General features: G+C 41.4%; 1 protein-coding gene across 4 annotated transcripts in view; it reads right to left on the bottom strand.

Moving 5' to 3' along the window:
* Positions 1-19,385, bottom strand: part of eml1 (EMAP like 1) — a 94,373-nt gene that overhangs the window by 58,207 nt on the left and 16,781 nt on the right. For 3 of the 4 annotated variants that reach the window (XM_035428988.1, XM_035428998.1, XM_035429006.1), the window contains exon 1: positions 5,718-6,236. The exons of the other annotated variant lie outside the window; for it this stretch is intronic. In XM_035428988.1, coding sequence (XP_035284879.1) covers positions 5,718-5,784 — 67 coding nt within the window. In that variant the 5' untranslated portion in view covers positions 5,785-6,236. Of the gene's footprint in view, positions 1-5,717; positions 6,237-19,385 lie in introns of those variants that run through there. 4 annotated transcript variants of the gene reach the window in all.

Genomic DNA, 19,385 nt, shown 5'->3' with positions numbered 1-19,385 from the left:
TCAACATAAATACTGGATTTATATAAAAACAATAAGAAAATATAGCAATTAGAAAATCCAGCAGCAATTAAGAGGGCCAAACACAAAGAAGTAAGTATATATTTTGTGAGCACTCTCACAAAACAGTTTACACATATGTTTATAACTGTATTTGAAAATAGTGATAAAATTTACATATTATAGGTCCGTAAGGCAATTTTATCTGTGGGAGGATACAGGGTTACAGCCTGTCCAATTTAGCATTTTAAACCATCTAGAATAGCAGCAACTAATGGCCAACCTGCATGTTTATAGGTTCTAGACAAGCAGGGTAGGGCCCTCTACAGTTATGACAAATTACAAAGAAAAGTGATACATCAGTACAAAGATTACAACCATTTTTGAAGAAGTAGAAGGAGAGTAATAATAAATATCACTGAAAGCAGAAATGATTTTGGCAAGCATGACACCCCAATAGGCAAAAGCAAAAAGAAGATTTTATAAGTACATTAAACATGTTTATGGGTTAAATTACATGGTGTGTTTAATAGTTTGTGAAATTATTTTTAAAAAGGATGAAGTATGCATGGGCTTTGGTTGATCTCTATCCTGGTTTTTTGGATATTCCCAATTAAATGGTAAATGGACTGCATTTATATAGCGCTTTTATCCAAAGCGCTTTACAATTGATGCCTCTCATTTGCCAGAGCAGTTGGGGGTTAGGGGTTAGGGGTTAGGTGTCTTGCTCAAGGACACTTCGACATGCCCAGGGCGGGGTTTGAACCGGCAACCCTCCGACTGCCAGACAACCGGTCTTACCTCCTGACCTATGTCGCCCCCAATTAAGGTAAGCAATTCAATTAATCACAGAGGAGAGCATGTTCTAAATGCACTTTTGGTGTTTAAAAAAGCATAATATAAAAGATATCATGTAAAACAGGATAAGAGAATGTCTTCCTCTCTCGGCATGTAAGATCGTATCAGTATATGTCTGAATGTTTTCTTCTGCAATGTAGTCAGTCCAGTCAGTTCTCTGACAATCCTTCCCCCCTGGCATTTACATTTGCTTTGATTGGCCTCCCTGTCCTGGCGAAAATATTTTTGACCATAACCAGAGTCACCGACAGGGGCAGGGCAGGTTGGGGAGCCATTCCAGTTAAATGGTGTCTCTGTATAGAAATCACTGCCAGCTCGGTCCCCTGGAACAGGATAAAATAACCTTTGTTTTGAGTTTATTTTATGGGACTTGTTATGTCAAAGATCAGGGAGTGAGACAAGGGCACAGTAAATCTATCCATCGCACAATCAATCCAAGCACACAATCAATCCATTTTTGTTTCGTTTGGTCGAGAATGGGCTAAATAAGATTGGTTGAAGGTTGCTTTGTCTGATCTTATTTTATCATTTAGGAAATTTAGAACACTGTATTGGACACCTGATGCCCTGAGGAGTCATTGAACCGCAGGTTTATCTAGATCCTCCACTATGATTCTTTAAGTGATGTGTGAAATACCACAACAACATCCTAAATGCAAGTCTTTCTTCCTGACTGTGTAATCAATTGTAGCACACGTTGCATTGCCTGTTGAGGAAAATATGCAGTCAGTCTTGTATGACATCATACCCAACCAATACATTTAAATCTGGGAGGGATTTCCTGTTCACACTAAGTCAGCTCTGATTGGCTACCTGGTGAAGTGATAAGGATCCCAACACAGGAGTCTCCTCTTCTGCTCTTTTCTCTGCTCTCCATCCCACCTCCTCATGATAATCGGAACAGACTCTTGAGCCTTGTCAGTCATGGAAAAGGAGCTCCCATGAAGACTAATGGGTCTTGATTAAGTAACATCTGCAACTCCTGTATGTGATTTCCCAGAAAAGACAGACCTCACTGCTGCTCACCTGCTTCTAAACAGAGTTGCCATAACTCACTGTGAGATTTTGGAAATAAGCTCCATGAAATATTACCAAAAAAACGTTCAAAAAAAAAAAAGTTTAATAGAGGCTTGGACAGTCAAAATATCTTTCATATTCTTCAGAAAGCTTTATGTTTATTATAAGAAATACTTGACAATTACCGTTCTATTATAACTGATGCCTTAAAACGATCATAGAACGATCATAGAACGCCCCAGTAAAAAGAGGCCTGTTGTGCTGTAAGAAGATCAATATTGAATTTATTCAAAATGCTCACTTGAAGAAACGGAAAGCCTTAGATCACAGAGTAGTACGTTTTGTGGTAGATTTAGCTATACTTAAGTTACAATGAATGGATTATCATATTTAAATATTGGCATTCTTACATATTCTGTTCCCATCTGTATGGTGTCATTATTGCAGAAGTAGTCACATGTGAACTTAAAGTTCTTAAGTAGATATATTTTATGTATCTATGGATGTGTCAAATTATTATGTAAAATTTGTATTATAAATACTGCATTATAAAATACTTGGATGCACGATCTGTGATTATAGTTTTTTTTAACTCAATATAAATTTAATTTTGAAAACGGCTGTAGAACAAGTACATCATGATTATTTATTTTAAAATAATGTATTGCTGTTGTAGTAATATTGTATAGATGCCTCCACAACACATTTAATAAATCCTTATATTTCTCATAATTGCCCCCATCAGGTAATTTTTCAGATCTTGATAAAACCTGACAAAACAGCATGCACTAATCCACAACTTCAAATGATGCGTTCAGCCCCCACTCCACCTACCCAGCACTAGAGTTTAAAAATCAGGGATTAAAATACAAGTACAAACGCCATTTTATGAACTTGTGCCTCTCCAAAACATCAATCTGCGCTTCTGACATGTTTATTGCATTAGCTTTTGCATTAGCACCAGAAAAATAGGGCCTTAATCTCTTCAGGCTAAGCAAAAGGAGACTAAGAGGGATTTGATTTAGGTTTTTCATTTTAAAAGGGATTACAGAAAATATTTGGAGCTAGGTTGTGTCAGTAGAACAAAGGAAATTAACTTGATAGAAATTGCTTAAAGTAAATTTCATATATGAATTAGTATTTTTACAGATGGCAAGTTGTCAATGTGTGGCCCAGCTTGCCGGGTCACATAGGCTGGGACCCTTGAGATTCAAGACTAGCGTTGACCGAAAAAATACATACTCTCTAGAGACTAGGCAAAATAATGAAGAAAAATGCCAGACGCCTGTAAAGGAACGAGGGGAACTGAATGCTCTCTGATGTTTCAACACACTTTAAAACACTGTTTCATGAAAACAGCATGTATTTCCTAGTCTTTGTTAAGAGTATTAGACAGCATGGTCCATTTAGCAAGAGGTGGACTGCAAAATAATGAAAATGAAATTGAGGGTCCTCCACCCTGCCCCTTAAGCCAGAGATGGATAAAAGTAGGCCTGTAGCAAATGCTCTTACTGCCTGGATTTCTGTAACATTTTCTCATGCCTCTTCACCGTGTAATCAAACATCTGCTGCTCCTTGGCGTTCTCTCCTTCTGGTTTGTTTCTCTCCCTCTGGCCTGATAGACAGTACTGAGATGGAGGTGTGGGGCTCACAGAGGTGAGTTTGCAACCAAGCTGAGCCCTCCAAATGGGTAGGAAACTACCTCTCTAGCAATGCTAAGGGCCAAAAGTAGTTGGTGCTGCTGACAATGAGCAATATAGTAATTCAGCAATTTACATGCCCACGAGCATTATTTATCAACAGTATTTTGTGGAGTTAGGAGTTCTTGTTCCTATTGTTCCTATATGTCTTTTGTTTCAGGATGAGGCTGCTTTCCCAGCTCAGGGACATGGTTCTCTTCTCAGACAAGGCTGTTTCGCAGCACAAGAAGCATTCTAGAACAAATTACATCATCTTTATGTCCGCCAGCTTCACCAAATGAACTCTGAGTTTATACAGTAATGCTCACCTAATTAATCACAAAGCTGGAACACCACAGTAAACTGCCTCTGAATCCAAAAACACAGATTTACCAAGGGGTTTCTGGAGAAATGTGTTCAGCATCTGAATCTGCTCTGAGTTATAGCAGCATGTCTAATTTCATCTTCTTACTTGAACAACAGGAACATGACAGTCAGAGGGATTATGTAATATATAAAACATTCCCTGATTGGCTGGGTGACCCCCAACCCTCCCTAGTCTATATGGAATGAGAATGGTAGTTAAGGGTTGGTACTGTAAGCATGAGGAAATAAATATATAAAAGATTCAAAAGTAAGTTTGTGAATTAAGCTCATGCCAAGCAAATATAACACAAACAAAAAGGAACAGTTCTTCTTGACAAACAAGTCTTGCATTAATTAGGTTGTCAGGGTTAATGTAATATATAAAATGCTTACAAAATTAATTTAATGTATAAATCTATTAAACAGCTATTGCCATAGTTACTTGTTCTATTGATACAATTTTAAATCTTATTTTCTATAACTTGTAAAAAAAATGATAGCTTGTAAAAATGTACACAAGTGCCCTGAATAAGCATAAACATTGTTATTAAAGGTTAGAAAGCCATAATTATCTGCATGGCTAATTCTTTAGATGAGTAGAATTTGTATCAAAATGTAATTATGAATCCATATCATCAGAGGATTTGTATGTGGCAGATCTATAATGAAAGTCAAACACTTGCTTAAACAAAGCGGACTATTACAGGTGTGACTGCATGCCTGCCAGCACCCGTTTTACAACAGTGTCCCGCCAACATGTCTCGATCTTAAAATTGCCATCCATGATAGCCTGTTAGCCAAAACACTATCTATGTCAGAACTCAGATGTTTGATGTAGGGATGTTTCCCACTTCTCTTTCATGAGTTTGTGAGCGCACAGGGAGTGTTCCTTTGTGATGAAGACTCACAGGTCATCACCAAATTCAGTAGCAAGCATCCCAATTTAGAATAAACTCCTGAACGAATGTCATGACCCATCTATCCGGCCAGCCCTATTTGTACCTAATCCTCCTGGACTGGATTTGTGCTGTTAGTGACGAGCTAAAAAATGACAAGACCAAAAACATGCAAAACAGCTACGTACAGTAACACAAGACAAATCTGGACAAATCTAGAGCCATGGAAATTCTGCATTATTCCCTCCAATGGATGCATCTTCTACCAGCTAGGTTTCATTTTTTATGAAATGGTGAGAGCAGGGAAATGAGAAATCAGGGAAAGTTTCTGTTGCCATATTTTCTCCAACTCACAAGCTACAACACTGTTTATATTCTTCACTAGTTAAACAGGAAAGGTACAAAGAAGGCGAACACTCCTGTTAAAAGCTGGCAGGTATTCCCATTTACCTCAGTGATTTATTTTTCTGAACAGCAATGGATGTTCAGATAAATCTGTCAGAAATTAAGTGAGAGAGAACAGGAATAATAGGAATGAGAACCATGTCATCTGTAATGCTGGACAACTGAAAACAACAGAGCACTTTTAATTAAAAGGCTGAAAGTACGAAATGACCTGAGCTTTTACTTCACTGTCAAAAACACAGTTTTCAGTGTCTCTGTCCCCTCCCACCCCTAAATATGGCATTCTACATCAGCTATGTAGAATGCCATATTTAGGTTAGGTACCCCAATCAAAATCGTCATTTCACTTTCTTTTTCTTCAGCAATCAGATGTCAGGAAAGCTGCACTACAAGGCTCAAACTGCTCTGTTCAGTAAGGACAGCTGTAACAGCCACACCAAAATACCACAGACTCATTACCAGCCAAGTCGAAGCAAAACAAATTAAAGGTCTGATTTACCGTTACAAAACTGCAGCAGTGAGGAGGTGTCATACAGGCTGCTGTAGCTGGAAAACCCGTCCTCCATTCTGGACCTCAATGCTCCCTTGATCCCTCCTTCCCTCACTCTTCCGACTCTCTGCTACTTTCACTTGCTCGCCAAAGCAGCTCCTCCATTCAACATCCACTTTTCTTGGGTCGTCCTGCCAGTGTCAGTTACCATGGCAACCCGTTCACTCTGATTCTGTCATGTGAACACGGCCCCTTCTTTCTGAATGAACCGTCAACAGAGGCAACAGAGAAAGAAAGGGAATTTCTGAAGAGAAAAGATGGGATTTTCTGGGGTGTTTTTCTTCTCTCTGCTGGTCTCGTCTTTGATCCTTCCCTTGTCTTCTTTTCGGCAGCTGTGCCGTGTTAAACCACGTCCCGATCTCTACAACGAAAACAGCTTTGGGAGGCTTGAGCTGTAAGAAGAGGGCTGGGCCAGCGACTGTGTGTGTGTGTGTGTGTGAGTATAATGCCTCACACACTAAGGAGCCACCAAACAGCCCTCTCCGGTTCCGGCTTGACAGTAAAATTTCAACCAATAACAAGACAGGGGGTGGAGGCTGTTTCAAAATACAACCCCTCCCCACTGCTACAAAACAGAAAGGAACACATTCCAGAAAGCTTTTAACCTAAGGAGAAAAAAATGAGAAAAGGGCAGGAGCAATCCAAGCGGAAACAGTACTGAGACCAGAGGAGGGTGGGAGAGGAGGAGAAATCTAGAGCAGCCCTTAGCTGAGTAATAGCCTCCATTTACAATGTTGTTTGTAGCTTAAGAATGCTGAGGAGAATGAACCACGGCAGTCCATCAAAAGCAGAGGAATGACCGAATCTTTATTTAGATCTGATTCTATTTCTTAATTCTATCTTTCCACAGAGCTGGGAGACCTCAGCACACAAGTATTACTGCTGCCATTTACATCCAAAATTCAAAAAGTGAATGTAAGAAAGACAGAAAGAGAAGGAAATAAAGGGCAGATACCACTGAGGGAAGAGGATATGAAAGAAATTCAAGCGGATGTGTTCAAGCAGAAGGCAGGGAAGAATGAGCTGAGAGGAGACTGACAGATTTTATGAGAAGGATGGGAGATGGGAAAGATAATGAGGGGACTCTTATTGCAAAACAGTCCCCAGCTCTGAGCTAGTGAGAAATCCCAGTGATCCTTCCTCCCCATCAACGGCCAGCCCACAGAACTGGCAGCTCACCAGGGGAGAGAGGGGATTTGGGACTTTTTGTCTTCCAAATAACAAAACAAGTGACATCATATCTCTCCCCTCATTTAATTCCAGCCCACCATACAAGCCAGCTAAATCAATGCTCCAGTAGAGTTATTACATGGAGCCTTGTCTGTCTCTAGGCAGACCAAGTCTGAGATTTACTCATCATAGAAGAGGATAAAGAAATGAATGTAGTATAAAAGGCAGTATCTTCATTTTGGGTGTTGAGCCACAGAATATACAGCACAGTGAGTATTTGGACAGTGACACAATTTCTGTACTCAGCACATTGGATACCACTGGTAAGCCTCCAGAACAGAATATCCAGTTCAGAGTTTGATGAAAATTTTCAAGGCAAAACCCCCCAGAAACAATAAATACCCTGAAATTAAAGCTGACAGTCTGCACTTTAACCTCATATTATTTAATTTCAAATCAAATGTGCTGGGGTACAGAGCCAAAGCAACAAAAATTGTGTGTCACTGCAAATATTTACACACTGCACTGTACATACAAAAACTACATTTTGTTTTTTGCACTGCACAGGATGTACTAACTACAGAATTGCAAGACATTATGCGATGTGATACAGTAGTATAATATTATTTGGTTTGCTTCCTACCCTGATGGTCACTCCATTTAGATTGTATGGGGGGATGCAGTTTAGAGTCCCCATAGCATCTCTACAGGTGTACCTCAGGGTTCAGTTCTTGGTCCTCTCCACTTCTCGCTCTATATCAAGTCCCTTATTCAGTCATCTCCTTCCATGATCTGTATTATCACTTCTATCCAGTTGGCAAACATTTTCTCTTATTCCCTTCTCTGCTATACTCCTGTTAGCCTGCATCTCAGCTGGATGGCAGACATCCTTCTGAAGCTCAATATGACAACTTGGCTAAAATAGAGATGTTGAATGTCCCAGCCAAGTCCCCTCAACCTTTTGCTTCTCCTGGACAGCACTACAGTGTCAACCTCTTTACCTTCCAGGTACCTGTGTCCCCCCTCCATCCCCCTGGTGTGTCTGCATTTCCTGATCACATCTGCTGTCTGTTCTCCCCGCCACCCCTTCTCCTCTAGAATGGAATAAGCTTTCCATGATAGTCAATATAGCAAAGACCCTTTTCAATATAGACTGGAAACCCACCTTGGGACCATAGCTCCCCTGACTTTCATTAGCTATCTTCTTTCTTTCTTCATGAATTTCCTTTTGTAGTAGAGTGATAGGTATAGCTATGAAAAGATAGGCTTAGCTGTGTAGTGTGTAGTGGTATTTACTTTTTGTTCACAATACAAATTGGTTTGTTAAGCTAAGTTTAAATATGTTGATTATAAATGGGCCTTTTGTGTCTTCTTGGTGATGTTGCACTTTCATATTCCTGAGAGTAACACTGATATTCTCCACTTATATTAAACTGCTCTGGATAAAAGCATTTGTTAAGTGGATCTAAAGGAAAAGGAATCATCTCCTGACTGCCATCCAGTGACCCACAACAGAGAGTGGGATTTGGAGTAATCAGCGGCGAACAGGCCCACAGTTTGGCAGCAGAAAGAAAACCTGTCTGGCATGAGTCCAACACAAAAGCCATTGTGATTCCCTGGTGACCACAGCCTCACATCTGAAGAATAGCAAGTTGACGTAGCATTCAGCCAGGAACATCACCATGAGTTGGGATTAGGGGTGGCCAAAAGCAAAGCTGTGACTAGTTGTAATATTGCTGGTTTTTCTTGTGTCAGGGAAGCGGTGGTTACACAGACCATGATAAGCCCTGGTCAAAACGTTTACCCATTCAAAATTTATGCTCAACCAATCAGGATGCAAAAGAGAAGAATTCCAAATCTGTGACAGTCATATTGGCTTCGACAAATTTAATGGCGGTTTCACCCTGTTTTGCAGTGGTTCTCAAACTCGGTCCTGGGGAGCCCTGTGTACGCTGGTTTTTCTTACTGCTAATCTCTAACTCAATTAAGGTTTTGAACACATGTTATGATGCAGGTTTGGCTTGTATCGTTTGCTTTGTCTACAAATTTTTCATTACCTACCAAGCGGTTAGTCTTAACAACCAGGTGTCCACACTTTCACCAGTAACCCTATCAATTCACCTGACTTTAATTAGATCTGTTAAATCTTTTTTACTTCTATTCATGTAATCATTTGCCATATAGCACAATAAGCATAATGTAAATATACATTATATATATTTTTTATGGCATGCATAGCTATTTCTGACACAATGTGGCTTAAAACGGTAAACAATCCCTCAAAACACAAAAGTGTAATTAAGAAGAATGAACAGCTTATTAAAATTCTGGGATTGCAACTGGGTTTGGAACAAAAAACCAGCATACACAGGGGTCTCCATGACCCAGTTTGAGAACCACTGCTCTGGGGCCTCTAGCGATTGAATATTGTTTTTGATTATGTCTACTTTACACATCCATAGAATAAATTTAGTAACATATGACAATAATCATTGATACAATAAAAAGGGGGTAAAAAGGAAAACTAACAAATGAAATTAATAAAGGGAAAAGTTAAACAAATAATAGCCAATGCTGGTCAAACATAAACAGTAAAAATCCTAAGGATTACAAAAAACATGAGAGATTGAGGGACCAATTCAGTCCATTAGGTTCCACACTGTTAAGGATGTGCAGAGCCATTTCTTAATGATGTCAGCACCCATGGATGACACAGTAAAGTCCTGCAGCCTACAGCCAGCGTAGTGTAACTAGATCACATTCTAGTGCATACTCCAAGCTTTGATGTGGTGCTCGCTAACTTATAGCCAGTGCTGCGGTTGATCAGTAGGGAAAACTAATATCCCGCGCTGCTGCTAATCAGTGGGGAGAACGTGTAACTTTATCCTTTCAAGTGTCAGCTACTTAGGAGGCAGAACAATTTTCTTGGACGTGTCATAAGGAGGGACATGGTTGCCACTGACCCAGCTAAAGTGGAGGCAGTTAAGAACTGGCCTGCCCCCTTGTCACAATAAAGACGTTTACGGCTTTATGGGGTTAGTGTCTTGTTACCGGCGCTTCTTAAAAAAAGCTTTTCTAGCATTGCCGCCCCTCTACACGCCCTCATGGAGAAGTCCTGCTGGTTTAAGTGGTTGCTTAAGGGCCAGCAATCCTTCGCCATCCTCCTTGCCATCGGGATCACAGCCCCTGTTCTCACCATAGTGGACATGACCAAGTCCTTCATTATGAACATGGACACAAGCAACATGGGAATCAGAGGAGTCATGTGGCGACTCAACAAGCGGAAAAAGTAATTGCATATTTTAGCCGGGTGCTCAGCGAACTGGTGCAATTACTGTATACAGGTGAGAGCTGTTCTCAGGACTGCACTGGCAGGAGTGCAGCACTTCATGGCATATCACCAGGAGCAAGAGTTCGGACGGATCACGCTGCGCTGCAGTAGCTATTGCTAGGAGACAGATAGCCCATTGGATAGAGCTGCTGCTGAACTTTCAGTTCTCGCTTGTGCAGCACACCGGTGACAAACACGAGAATTGCGCCTGCAGCTCCTGCCAGCACTGTGACAGAACAGAGGAAAAGGAGGAGGAGAGGATGAGAGAACAAGACGCCAGCCCAGCCCCCATCTCAAAGGCTCTGCTGCAGCAGCCGCAGCAAGAGGACCCAAAAGTAGGTCCCGCCCTCCAGTGGGCAGAGGCCTGTGTGTGCCTGTTTGTCTGCCTTCTCCACAGGAGTGAAATCATCAGTGAGCCAGTGGGATTGTTTGATGCTGCACTAGGGACTGTTGTGTCAGAGGTGGAGACGGACCGCTGTAGCTCATGGTGCCTCTGAGTCTCCAGCCCACAGCCCTGCAGCTGGTCCACGGCCCACCCAGTGTTACTCACTTCCGGTTAAACAAGATCTTGGACCGGCTTCAGCAGCAGATCTACTGAGGCAATGGACATTGTGGCAGTGGATGTCCTGGGCCCCATTCTATTCACTGACAGTGGGAATCGCTACATGTTAGTTGCCATGGATTACTTCAGAAAGTGGCAGGAGGCATACATGATTCCTTCACAGAAAGGATCCATGGTGGCACAGTGCCTGATTGCAGGAATGTTCTCCCAGTTTTGTGTGCCTGAGGAGCTGCACAGTGAGCAGAAGGGTCAGTCAGCTAAGTTAGATAGTGATTGGGGAGGCTCCTGCACCGTCCTCCAGCACATCTCTGACGTGGTGTACCGGGTCCACCTCCAGCTCCCCCGGTGGCAGGAGGTCCTGAATGTGGTTTTCCTTGCCCCTACCAAAGTGCTCTGGTCACTGTTCAGCAGCCTGTAGCCCCTAGCTTTAGTCAGCTGCTGGTACTCCACAGTCACAGCTTATGACCAGCAGTACCCAGCTTGGGTCATCAGCCCGAACCTCCCAGTTTCAGTCAGCATCCGACCCTCCGTGTTCGCCAAGTTGGAGCAGACTTCGGGGGGGGGGGGGGGGGGGGGGGGGGGAGCAATGTAGCGGTGGCTGGCAAGGTTAGCTAATATTAATATTAAATAAGCCATTGATTTTAACTACATTAATTAACCTGAATGGTTGGATATGATATGATTAGAATAAGAAAACACACGAGCAATCCCATAAAAGGCATGCTGACTTCAGGGTTGAGTGCAAATATAAGCAAAAATATATCTGCACCTCATTATATAAATTTTGGTTGTACCAAAGAACAGAAAGAAAGAAAAGATAAGAAAAAAAAGGTAAGAAAAAAAAGATGAATGCCAAAACATTTGTGGAAATGTTCTTACGCACATTTTATGATGAAATCTGATCATACGCATGTTTCGTGAAAGAGACCTATTGACTAAATACACATTACCAACAGCCTCTGCATCACCACCACAGCACATGAGAATACTGAAGTGCCACACAGCAATTTCTGGAATGTCACACAGGTTTGACTGGCTGTCATGTCTGACTTTTGACACGTTCAGTGTAACATAGGCTCTCATATTCTGAGCAGAAGGCAAGATTCCTCATGACTCCTAGTCTTCTCCAACTCACATGTGAAGAGATCCATCCATTAATCATTATCATTGCATGGTCTGGGGAAGGCAAATTCATTGTGAGTATTATACATCCTGTGCTCATAACTAGCAGGCAAGCCATGTTTGTTGTATGGGTGCCTATTAACAACCAAGCAACCAACTTCTGTGAGAACTGCCTGTTTTACTGCTCCTCTCTGTAAAGGATATGTACTTGTTTGTCCTGCATAATCTATTAATGAAAATCTATTGAAAGACCATGTAGAGTGTTTAGCCGCGTTTCCACCAAAATTACCCGGAACTTTCAGTCCCAGGAACTACTTTACCAGGAACTAAAAGGTTCCTTCAGCCAATGGTTGTCTGCGTTTCCACCGGGGTCTAAAGTACCGCGAAGATTAGGCAAATTAGCCCACTGACGTTGTCGTCGGTCCATCTGTCATATGATTTCTTCTGTAATCCCATACTACCACCGAAGTAGCCTACATTATTTTCTAATAACCGGGACAGCCCGGAGGGGTTTATTCCACTTATATACAACGGGTTACCAACAATGACTATATATGGTTACTTTTGTATTTATTGATTTTCATATATCCTCTCAAACACATTCATTAACAGCAGAAAACATGCACACGTTGTAAACAATTTGCTGTTTTATTACTTTCTCGTCGTCAATTCCATATAGGCTAATCGCAAAATGACAAGAATAGAACGAAAACGCGGACTTGCGTGAAAATGTAAATTAGTAGTGGTACAGCCACCGTTTGCTTTCCTTCGAAGTTACTGTTAGCCGAGCAGCGAAGTGTGCCCTCCAGATGCGAACCATGCACCATAAATGAGTCCATAGTCTTCCTGGTCTTTTCGTGGAATTGAAAAATGGCAGTAAAATTGAGTAAAATTACGGCAGTCTGAAAAAGCTAAAGAGAAGATTACTAGAATTAACCTGTTATTTTACCCGGATAAAAAGTGCGGAAGGTGATTTCCAGTTTGCTTGTACTGTATCACCAATGTTAATTATGCAGAACTACCGCATACCTCACATAACTGTATCAAACGTTTTGAGTCAATTACAACGGGCTAACAAAGAAAATCCGGAAGAAAATATTCAGCAACCGAATTAATCCGTTTGAATGTTTTGGTAGCCTACGTAATATGCTGTCCCAGCACGAATGCTTAGCATTTTATAAAACGAATACTAAAGCAAGAAAAGAACAGAAGAGCACACGTTATAATTCCAAGACGTTGACAGGCTATAACCAAAAGTAGGCTACTGCGCCGCATAACATACAAGTTTGATTTGAAGTTATTATGAAAATAAATTGGTTTGCCGCTGCATATTTTCAAACATGGCGGGTAATGGCGGAAAATAAATACAACACAAATGCTACGAGTACTCGACCAATCAGAAATGTTCAGCGCTGCAAGCTCCACCCAAAAGGTTCCTGTACTTTCGGAAAGTACTACCCCCCGAGCAGGAACGTTTTGGGGGGTAAAACAAAGCCCCCAGAACTAAATTTAGACCCTAGTTCCTGCGGTGGAAACGCACTGAGTTCCTCAAAAGGTTCCTAGTTCCGGGGTATAGTTCCTGCGGTGGAAACGCGGCTTTTGTGACTTTGTTTTGCCACTAGGCTTAGCAGTGTGTAAAATAATGCCACAACGAATAAATGTTCTCTCCCTCTCAACCTTCGCTAATGTGTGGTGAGCTTTCTGGCACAAAATGGCTGCTGTGCATCACCCAGGTGGGTGCTACATATTGGTGGTGGGTGAGGTGAGTTCCCCTTCACTGTAAAGCACTTTGAGCATTCAGAAAAAGTGCTATATAAATGTAAGGATATAATGTAAGGATATAATGAAGGGCTATTTGTGCATAAGCCAGAATCACTATAGTTTTAAGCTTTAATCTTACTGTTTTTTTCACTGGTGTCCTATCCACAGAAAATACTCTCTCACAGCATCCTTTGACAGCTCTGGGACTCTACCATCAGCTACAATGTGAAATCTTTCCTCAGAATTAAAATAGAATGTAATCCTGACACTGTAAAAAGGTATTAACAAGAATAGATCTTGCATTAACCAGGACCTATGCAGCCTTCACATCACCACATGCTCACGCAGACAATATGTAAGGTACGGTATACTTTATGCCCAGTTTTCCTCTCTAAAGCACGTCTGTGACATTGTCCCCGTAATGCATGCTATACAAATAAGGTCCAGGGCCCCAGCCTGGGCCATGACTGGTACGCCTTGGATGAGTCAGAGGAGGAAGAAGACTGGAACAAGCTGGATGGGTCTGGATGGTGTGAGTGGTGTGGAAACCCTCACCACCGTGGGTATTGTGCCCTGCCTGGAGAGCTCTCGGAGATCTCAGCCCCACCCAGTGGTCCCACCAGAGGCCACAGATTCACTGCCCTGTCCAGAGGGCCTGCCGGAGAGAGTCCAATTGCTCTGTTATGCTTTGGGGGGAATTTTCTTGGCATGGTTTAGGTCCACTTGTCTCCTTAGAGGCAAGGGTCATTTCAAATCAGTACAAAGTTATTCTGAGTGATCATTATCCTATGATGAGAAATTTTTATCCTGATGGAAGTGGTCTCTTCCAGGATGCCAATGCCCACATCCACAGGGCTCCAGGGGTCACTGAATGGTTTGATGAATATGAAAAACACCTATGGGAGATGTTGGACTGACGAGTGAAGACTGTGCCTCCACCACCATCATCAAAACACCAAATGAGGATATATCTTTTGGAAGAATGGTGTTCCATCCCTTCAGTAGAGTTCCAGAGACTTGTAGAATCTATGCCAAGATGAATTGAAGCTATTCTGGCAGCTCATGGTGGCCCAACACCTTACTTAGACACTTTATGTTGGTTTTTTCCTTTAATTTGTCACCCAATTCTATATTTTAAAGAAACACAACAATATCAATAATGCCACATAGTGATATCCACAGAAAGAAAATAAAAATAAAATGTATGGCAGGCTCAAGTGGAAGTATGCTTCTTTAGAAGTCTTTTAAAAGCAGATATAGACTTGTTTTCCTGGATAAACCATTCCAGAGCCTGGGAACCCTAATATAAAAAGCCCCACCATGTTTTATTTTCGGATTTCAGAAGAACCTTATTTGAACATGTCCGAGAACATTCTAGAATGTAGCCGCTAATAAGTTCTGAGAAATGTTAACAGGAGCACAATGCCTAAAGGTAATTCTGCAATTCCTCGGAATGGCCAAACAGAGGCCAGGTAAGCAAGGGAACACAAATAGCCTTGATCTATTGAAGCTTTACCCTGGCTGACATGAACAAAATATTTCCTCCAGAGTCATATTCCACTGAATGACCTCCCTGCTGCGTTCATTTGCTGTGTGCAATAAAAATGGCTGCCAGGAAATGCACTGTGCATCTGTCAAAAAGCTGTGCCAGTGCAGTGTTCAACGTCACAGAGCCATAAAATCATTTAAAAATACAATGTTCAGAACCACTGAGCCAAGAAGTATGCAGTGTTCAGTGCCAATGAGCCAAGAAGTATGGAGTGTTCCACACCACTGAGCCAAGAAGTATGCAGTGTTCAACATCACTGAGCCAAGCAGTATGCAGTGTTCAGCACCACTGAGCCAAGAAGTACGCAGTGTTCAGCACCACTGAGCCAAGAAGTATGCAGTGTTCAACACCACTGAGCCAAGAAGTATGCAGTGTTCAGCACCACTGAGCCAAGAAGTATGCAGTGTTCAACACCACTGAGCCAAGAAGTATGCAGTGTTCAGCACCACAGAGCCAAGAAGTATGCAGTGTCAAGCACCACAGAGCCAAGTATGCAGTGTCAAGCACCACAGAGCCAAGTATGCAGTGTTCAGCACCACTGAGCTAAGAAGTATGCTGTGTTCAGCACCACTGACATTTCATTAAACTGGTACATTAATCCTGAGGGAATGCAAACTTTTCCCAACCAAACACAGTGACAGACACGTCTCTGTACAGTCGCCCTGTTACTGAGCTGAAAGCTGTCAGTAAAGGCCAACTGTGTACATTATGGTTAACTGTGTGCATGTTAGCCAGAGAAATCACTAGACTGGCATGACTCGTCAAAGCTACGCATCATCACAAGGGGACACGTCTGGCTACATGTCTTGGTTTGTTATTGTTCTTGCTGACTGCTCAAAGCTGGGCAGCTTTACACCATTTTGTATCATTTTAACAATGTATAACAGCAACGTACTGTAGCACAGTCCAGCATTGCACAGATCTCCAGAATATGATTAAATACAACAACGATGCAGTTGGTCTGGCAAAATGCAAATGACAGCCAAAATAAATAACTGTCTTACAGTGCAGACTTGTCTCCAGCTATGCCCACCAAACCAGCTGTGCTCCCAATAAGTTGTTCAACATCACATCACAGCTTCTCCCCTCCCCCACCACTCAACCCAACATTGCATCACAATTCCTCCCAGCTGCTGCCAGCCCAAGCCCTTCTCCACCCCTGCCCTGCATACAGCTCACTGACCCATGATGAAGCCGGCCTTAAGGGTGATCAGGATGTCACATTGGGGAAGCTCCGCTGGGATGGGCTTCATGGGTGAATCCTGAATGCTGCCTGGTGAGGACCCCACTATGCTCTCCACCACCATGCACAGCGTCTAAGCACCTGACTGGCAAAGTGAGAAGGAGAATAAACACTCCTCCTTCCCCCTTCCCCCAGCTTGCTCCACCACATGGCACACTGAGCTGGATGGTGATGTCATTAAGAGGCAGATTAGGGCCCATAAGCTGTCTCAAACTCAAAGTAGGGGGTGGATACTACATGGGAAGTATAGATGGCTTCATAGTACAAGCCTGATTTCAGGCCGGGCTGAAGACCACACTGCCAGATGACCGAGATCACAGCCAAAAGAGAGAAACATGCTGTCTGTTGCGGGTATTTATTTATGAGGGTGATATTACTGGTCAGTATGGTATGATCATCGTGGGTTATTGATCAGAATGCACACAGTTGCTTAAAATGAAGAGCGTCTAACATAAGATGACAGTACAGCTTGACAATACTTTGACTGTTAAGCAGCAGCTTTTGTATATGTGTGTGGTCCTACAAGGAATGGAATATAGAAATAAAATAATAAATTACAATGAAAACAACTTGCAATTGTCATTCACGGGACAGCCACTTCGCTAGAACGTAATATAGATTAACAGTAATAAAGCAGTGTCAATATTTAAACATTTTCACTAACGATTTAAAGTGACAATCTCGAAGATTTCAGTTTCGTTCTCTATGGCGGTGCCAATGGCTAGAAGCGGTAATTGCAGGTGTGTTTTTGGACCTCACTTCCCATAGATCCAACCGGATCCAACCAGTGTCGCCTGTGTGACGTCAGTCAGTTGGCACGCCAACTATAACACTTACTATTTACTGAATAAAAAACTGTTGTTATACAAGTAACGTTATGTACATACTCATTCGTTGTCTAACATTAGGCTAACTCAAGATGTCTTTACACTGCCGAGCCGGGTTAAAATGCCGTAGCAAACCTGGGGTAGAATTAGTGATGATCAATTTCTGCAAACGTTCTTTATCCACCTTTTGCCCGGATTGAACATCTTTACACTGCAGAAACGAATTTGCGGGATTCGCTGTGGTTCGTGCAATTATGTATCTCGTGCACAATAAGCAGTCTTTTTTGTGAATGATTGTTGTGTGGTATTTTTGAAATAACTGCCTTGCAAAATGTTACACCTGGTGTTTCTGGTTTTGCTAGCTAAACTGTTCGAGAATAAAGCTGAGCTGGGTGTTAAATTAGCAATCAGAACAAGAAGAATAAAACAAAAACAAAGGAGATTTCATCAAAAAGGGCATAAAGGCTGGAGGAACATATGAGGAAGCGTAATAAAATAATGACAATGCTAATCCATACTGCCGTATTCTTTTATTTAGTTTTCTCCTGCATGACGTCTTCAGAAATCAGACCCCACTCTGCTCCACATACCCCGGCTTCATTCCAATCATTATAATATATTGATGAACTCGATGGCAATGTAAATAACGGTAACGTTAAGGCCAGTTCAGATCAATGATTCGCAACGAGGCGAAACGGTTTTAGAATGTTGCAGAGAAAATTGCAGCGGTGTGAACTGGCTAGTAGCAGAGTCGTTGCCTGCACTGAGGTTTTAACCTCTTAAGGAACAAGCCAAATTTTGCCAATCCTTGCCCATTTAGGGGGTACCCTATTTAAAGCTTTATAACTCCAGACGTGAACACCACAGAGACTTGAAAAATGGCTTAAATGAAGCAAGACATTTGTACAATTTACAATACTAACACAGATTAGTTTATATTCATAATTTTGGAAGAAATAAAGTGCCACAAATGCAATTGTTTTGACAAAAAATCCAAAATAAATTTGCACTTTTTAAGTTTGCAATGAAATACTGCGAGATTGAATATATGCAGGAGGTTAAACTATACATGTGCTAGGTCAAAAACGTCTTGACCACAAGTTCATAAAATCTAAGGGTGGATATGTAGAACTACTATAGATGTATGAAGCAAAAACTAAGCAGTGTACCCAGCATCTCCAAATCTATCCAAAATGTCTAAATTATGCATTGCTGTAAATCATAACATATCCATGTATTTCACTACAAATCAACTGTTTTGACTCAAGAAAATCACTGTTGCATAATTTTCAAATGGGAATTACAAGCTTTCAGTCAGTACAGTGGTCTAAAATAGCTAGGTGTCCAGAAACATATCCAAAATCTCTCCCAAAATTGAATAAAATGATTTTTGTCCATTATAAAGCATATAAATGAGCCCCTTATGAGGGTTTAAGATGAAACATTGCTATCAGATTAAAAAAATAATGCAAAAACATTGTCACACAATGCGGTACAGTACCTAAATGTGTAATAATTAACTCGTGTGTATTTCTATACTCTGTACTCCCGTATGTTTTCTTGTATGGGGATGAGACAACATGAAAACAATTTTCACCCGTCCACCACGTTTTGGCAATGTTCCAGCTATGACGTCATCACTGTTGCATGCTTCACAAAAACTATTACACTTCCGTCTAACGCTTAAAAAATATTTACATTATATAACACCACTAACCTATTTAAAGATACTCAATTTCAAAAATAACGTATATAACCGAAATATTTTGAACGGTAATACTTACATAGCAATGATGAAATCTCCTCTATGTTCAGTAGATAGAGACAGAGACGGTATCAATGATATTGTTCTATTCGCTTCTGTTTTGCTCCAGAAAACGATGTCAGCTAGGTCTATCAGCAAACATATGGTTTAGCTATGTTCAGAAGTCCTCAATAATAATAGTATTTTCCAAGAAATTACGAAATATCCTTGAACACGTTTCGTTAGGTGCATCGTATTTGTCTGCTAACAGAGTGATTGCGTAAGTGAATGCTATGGTAAGAATATTT

The sequence above is a fragment of the Anguilla anguilla genome, chromosome 1 (genome assembly GCF_013347855.1).
Source record: "Anguilla anguilla isolate fAngAng1 chromosome 1, fAngAng1.pri, whole genome shotgun sequence".
NCBI lineage: Eukaryota > Metazoa > Chordata > Actinopteri > Anguilliformes > Anguillidae > Anguilla > Anguilla anguilla.
This window is presented reverse-complemented; position numbering and strand designations above follow the sequence as displayed.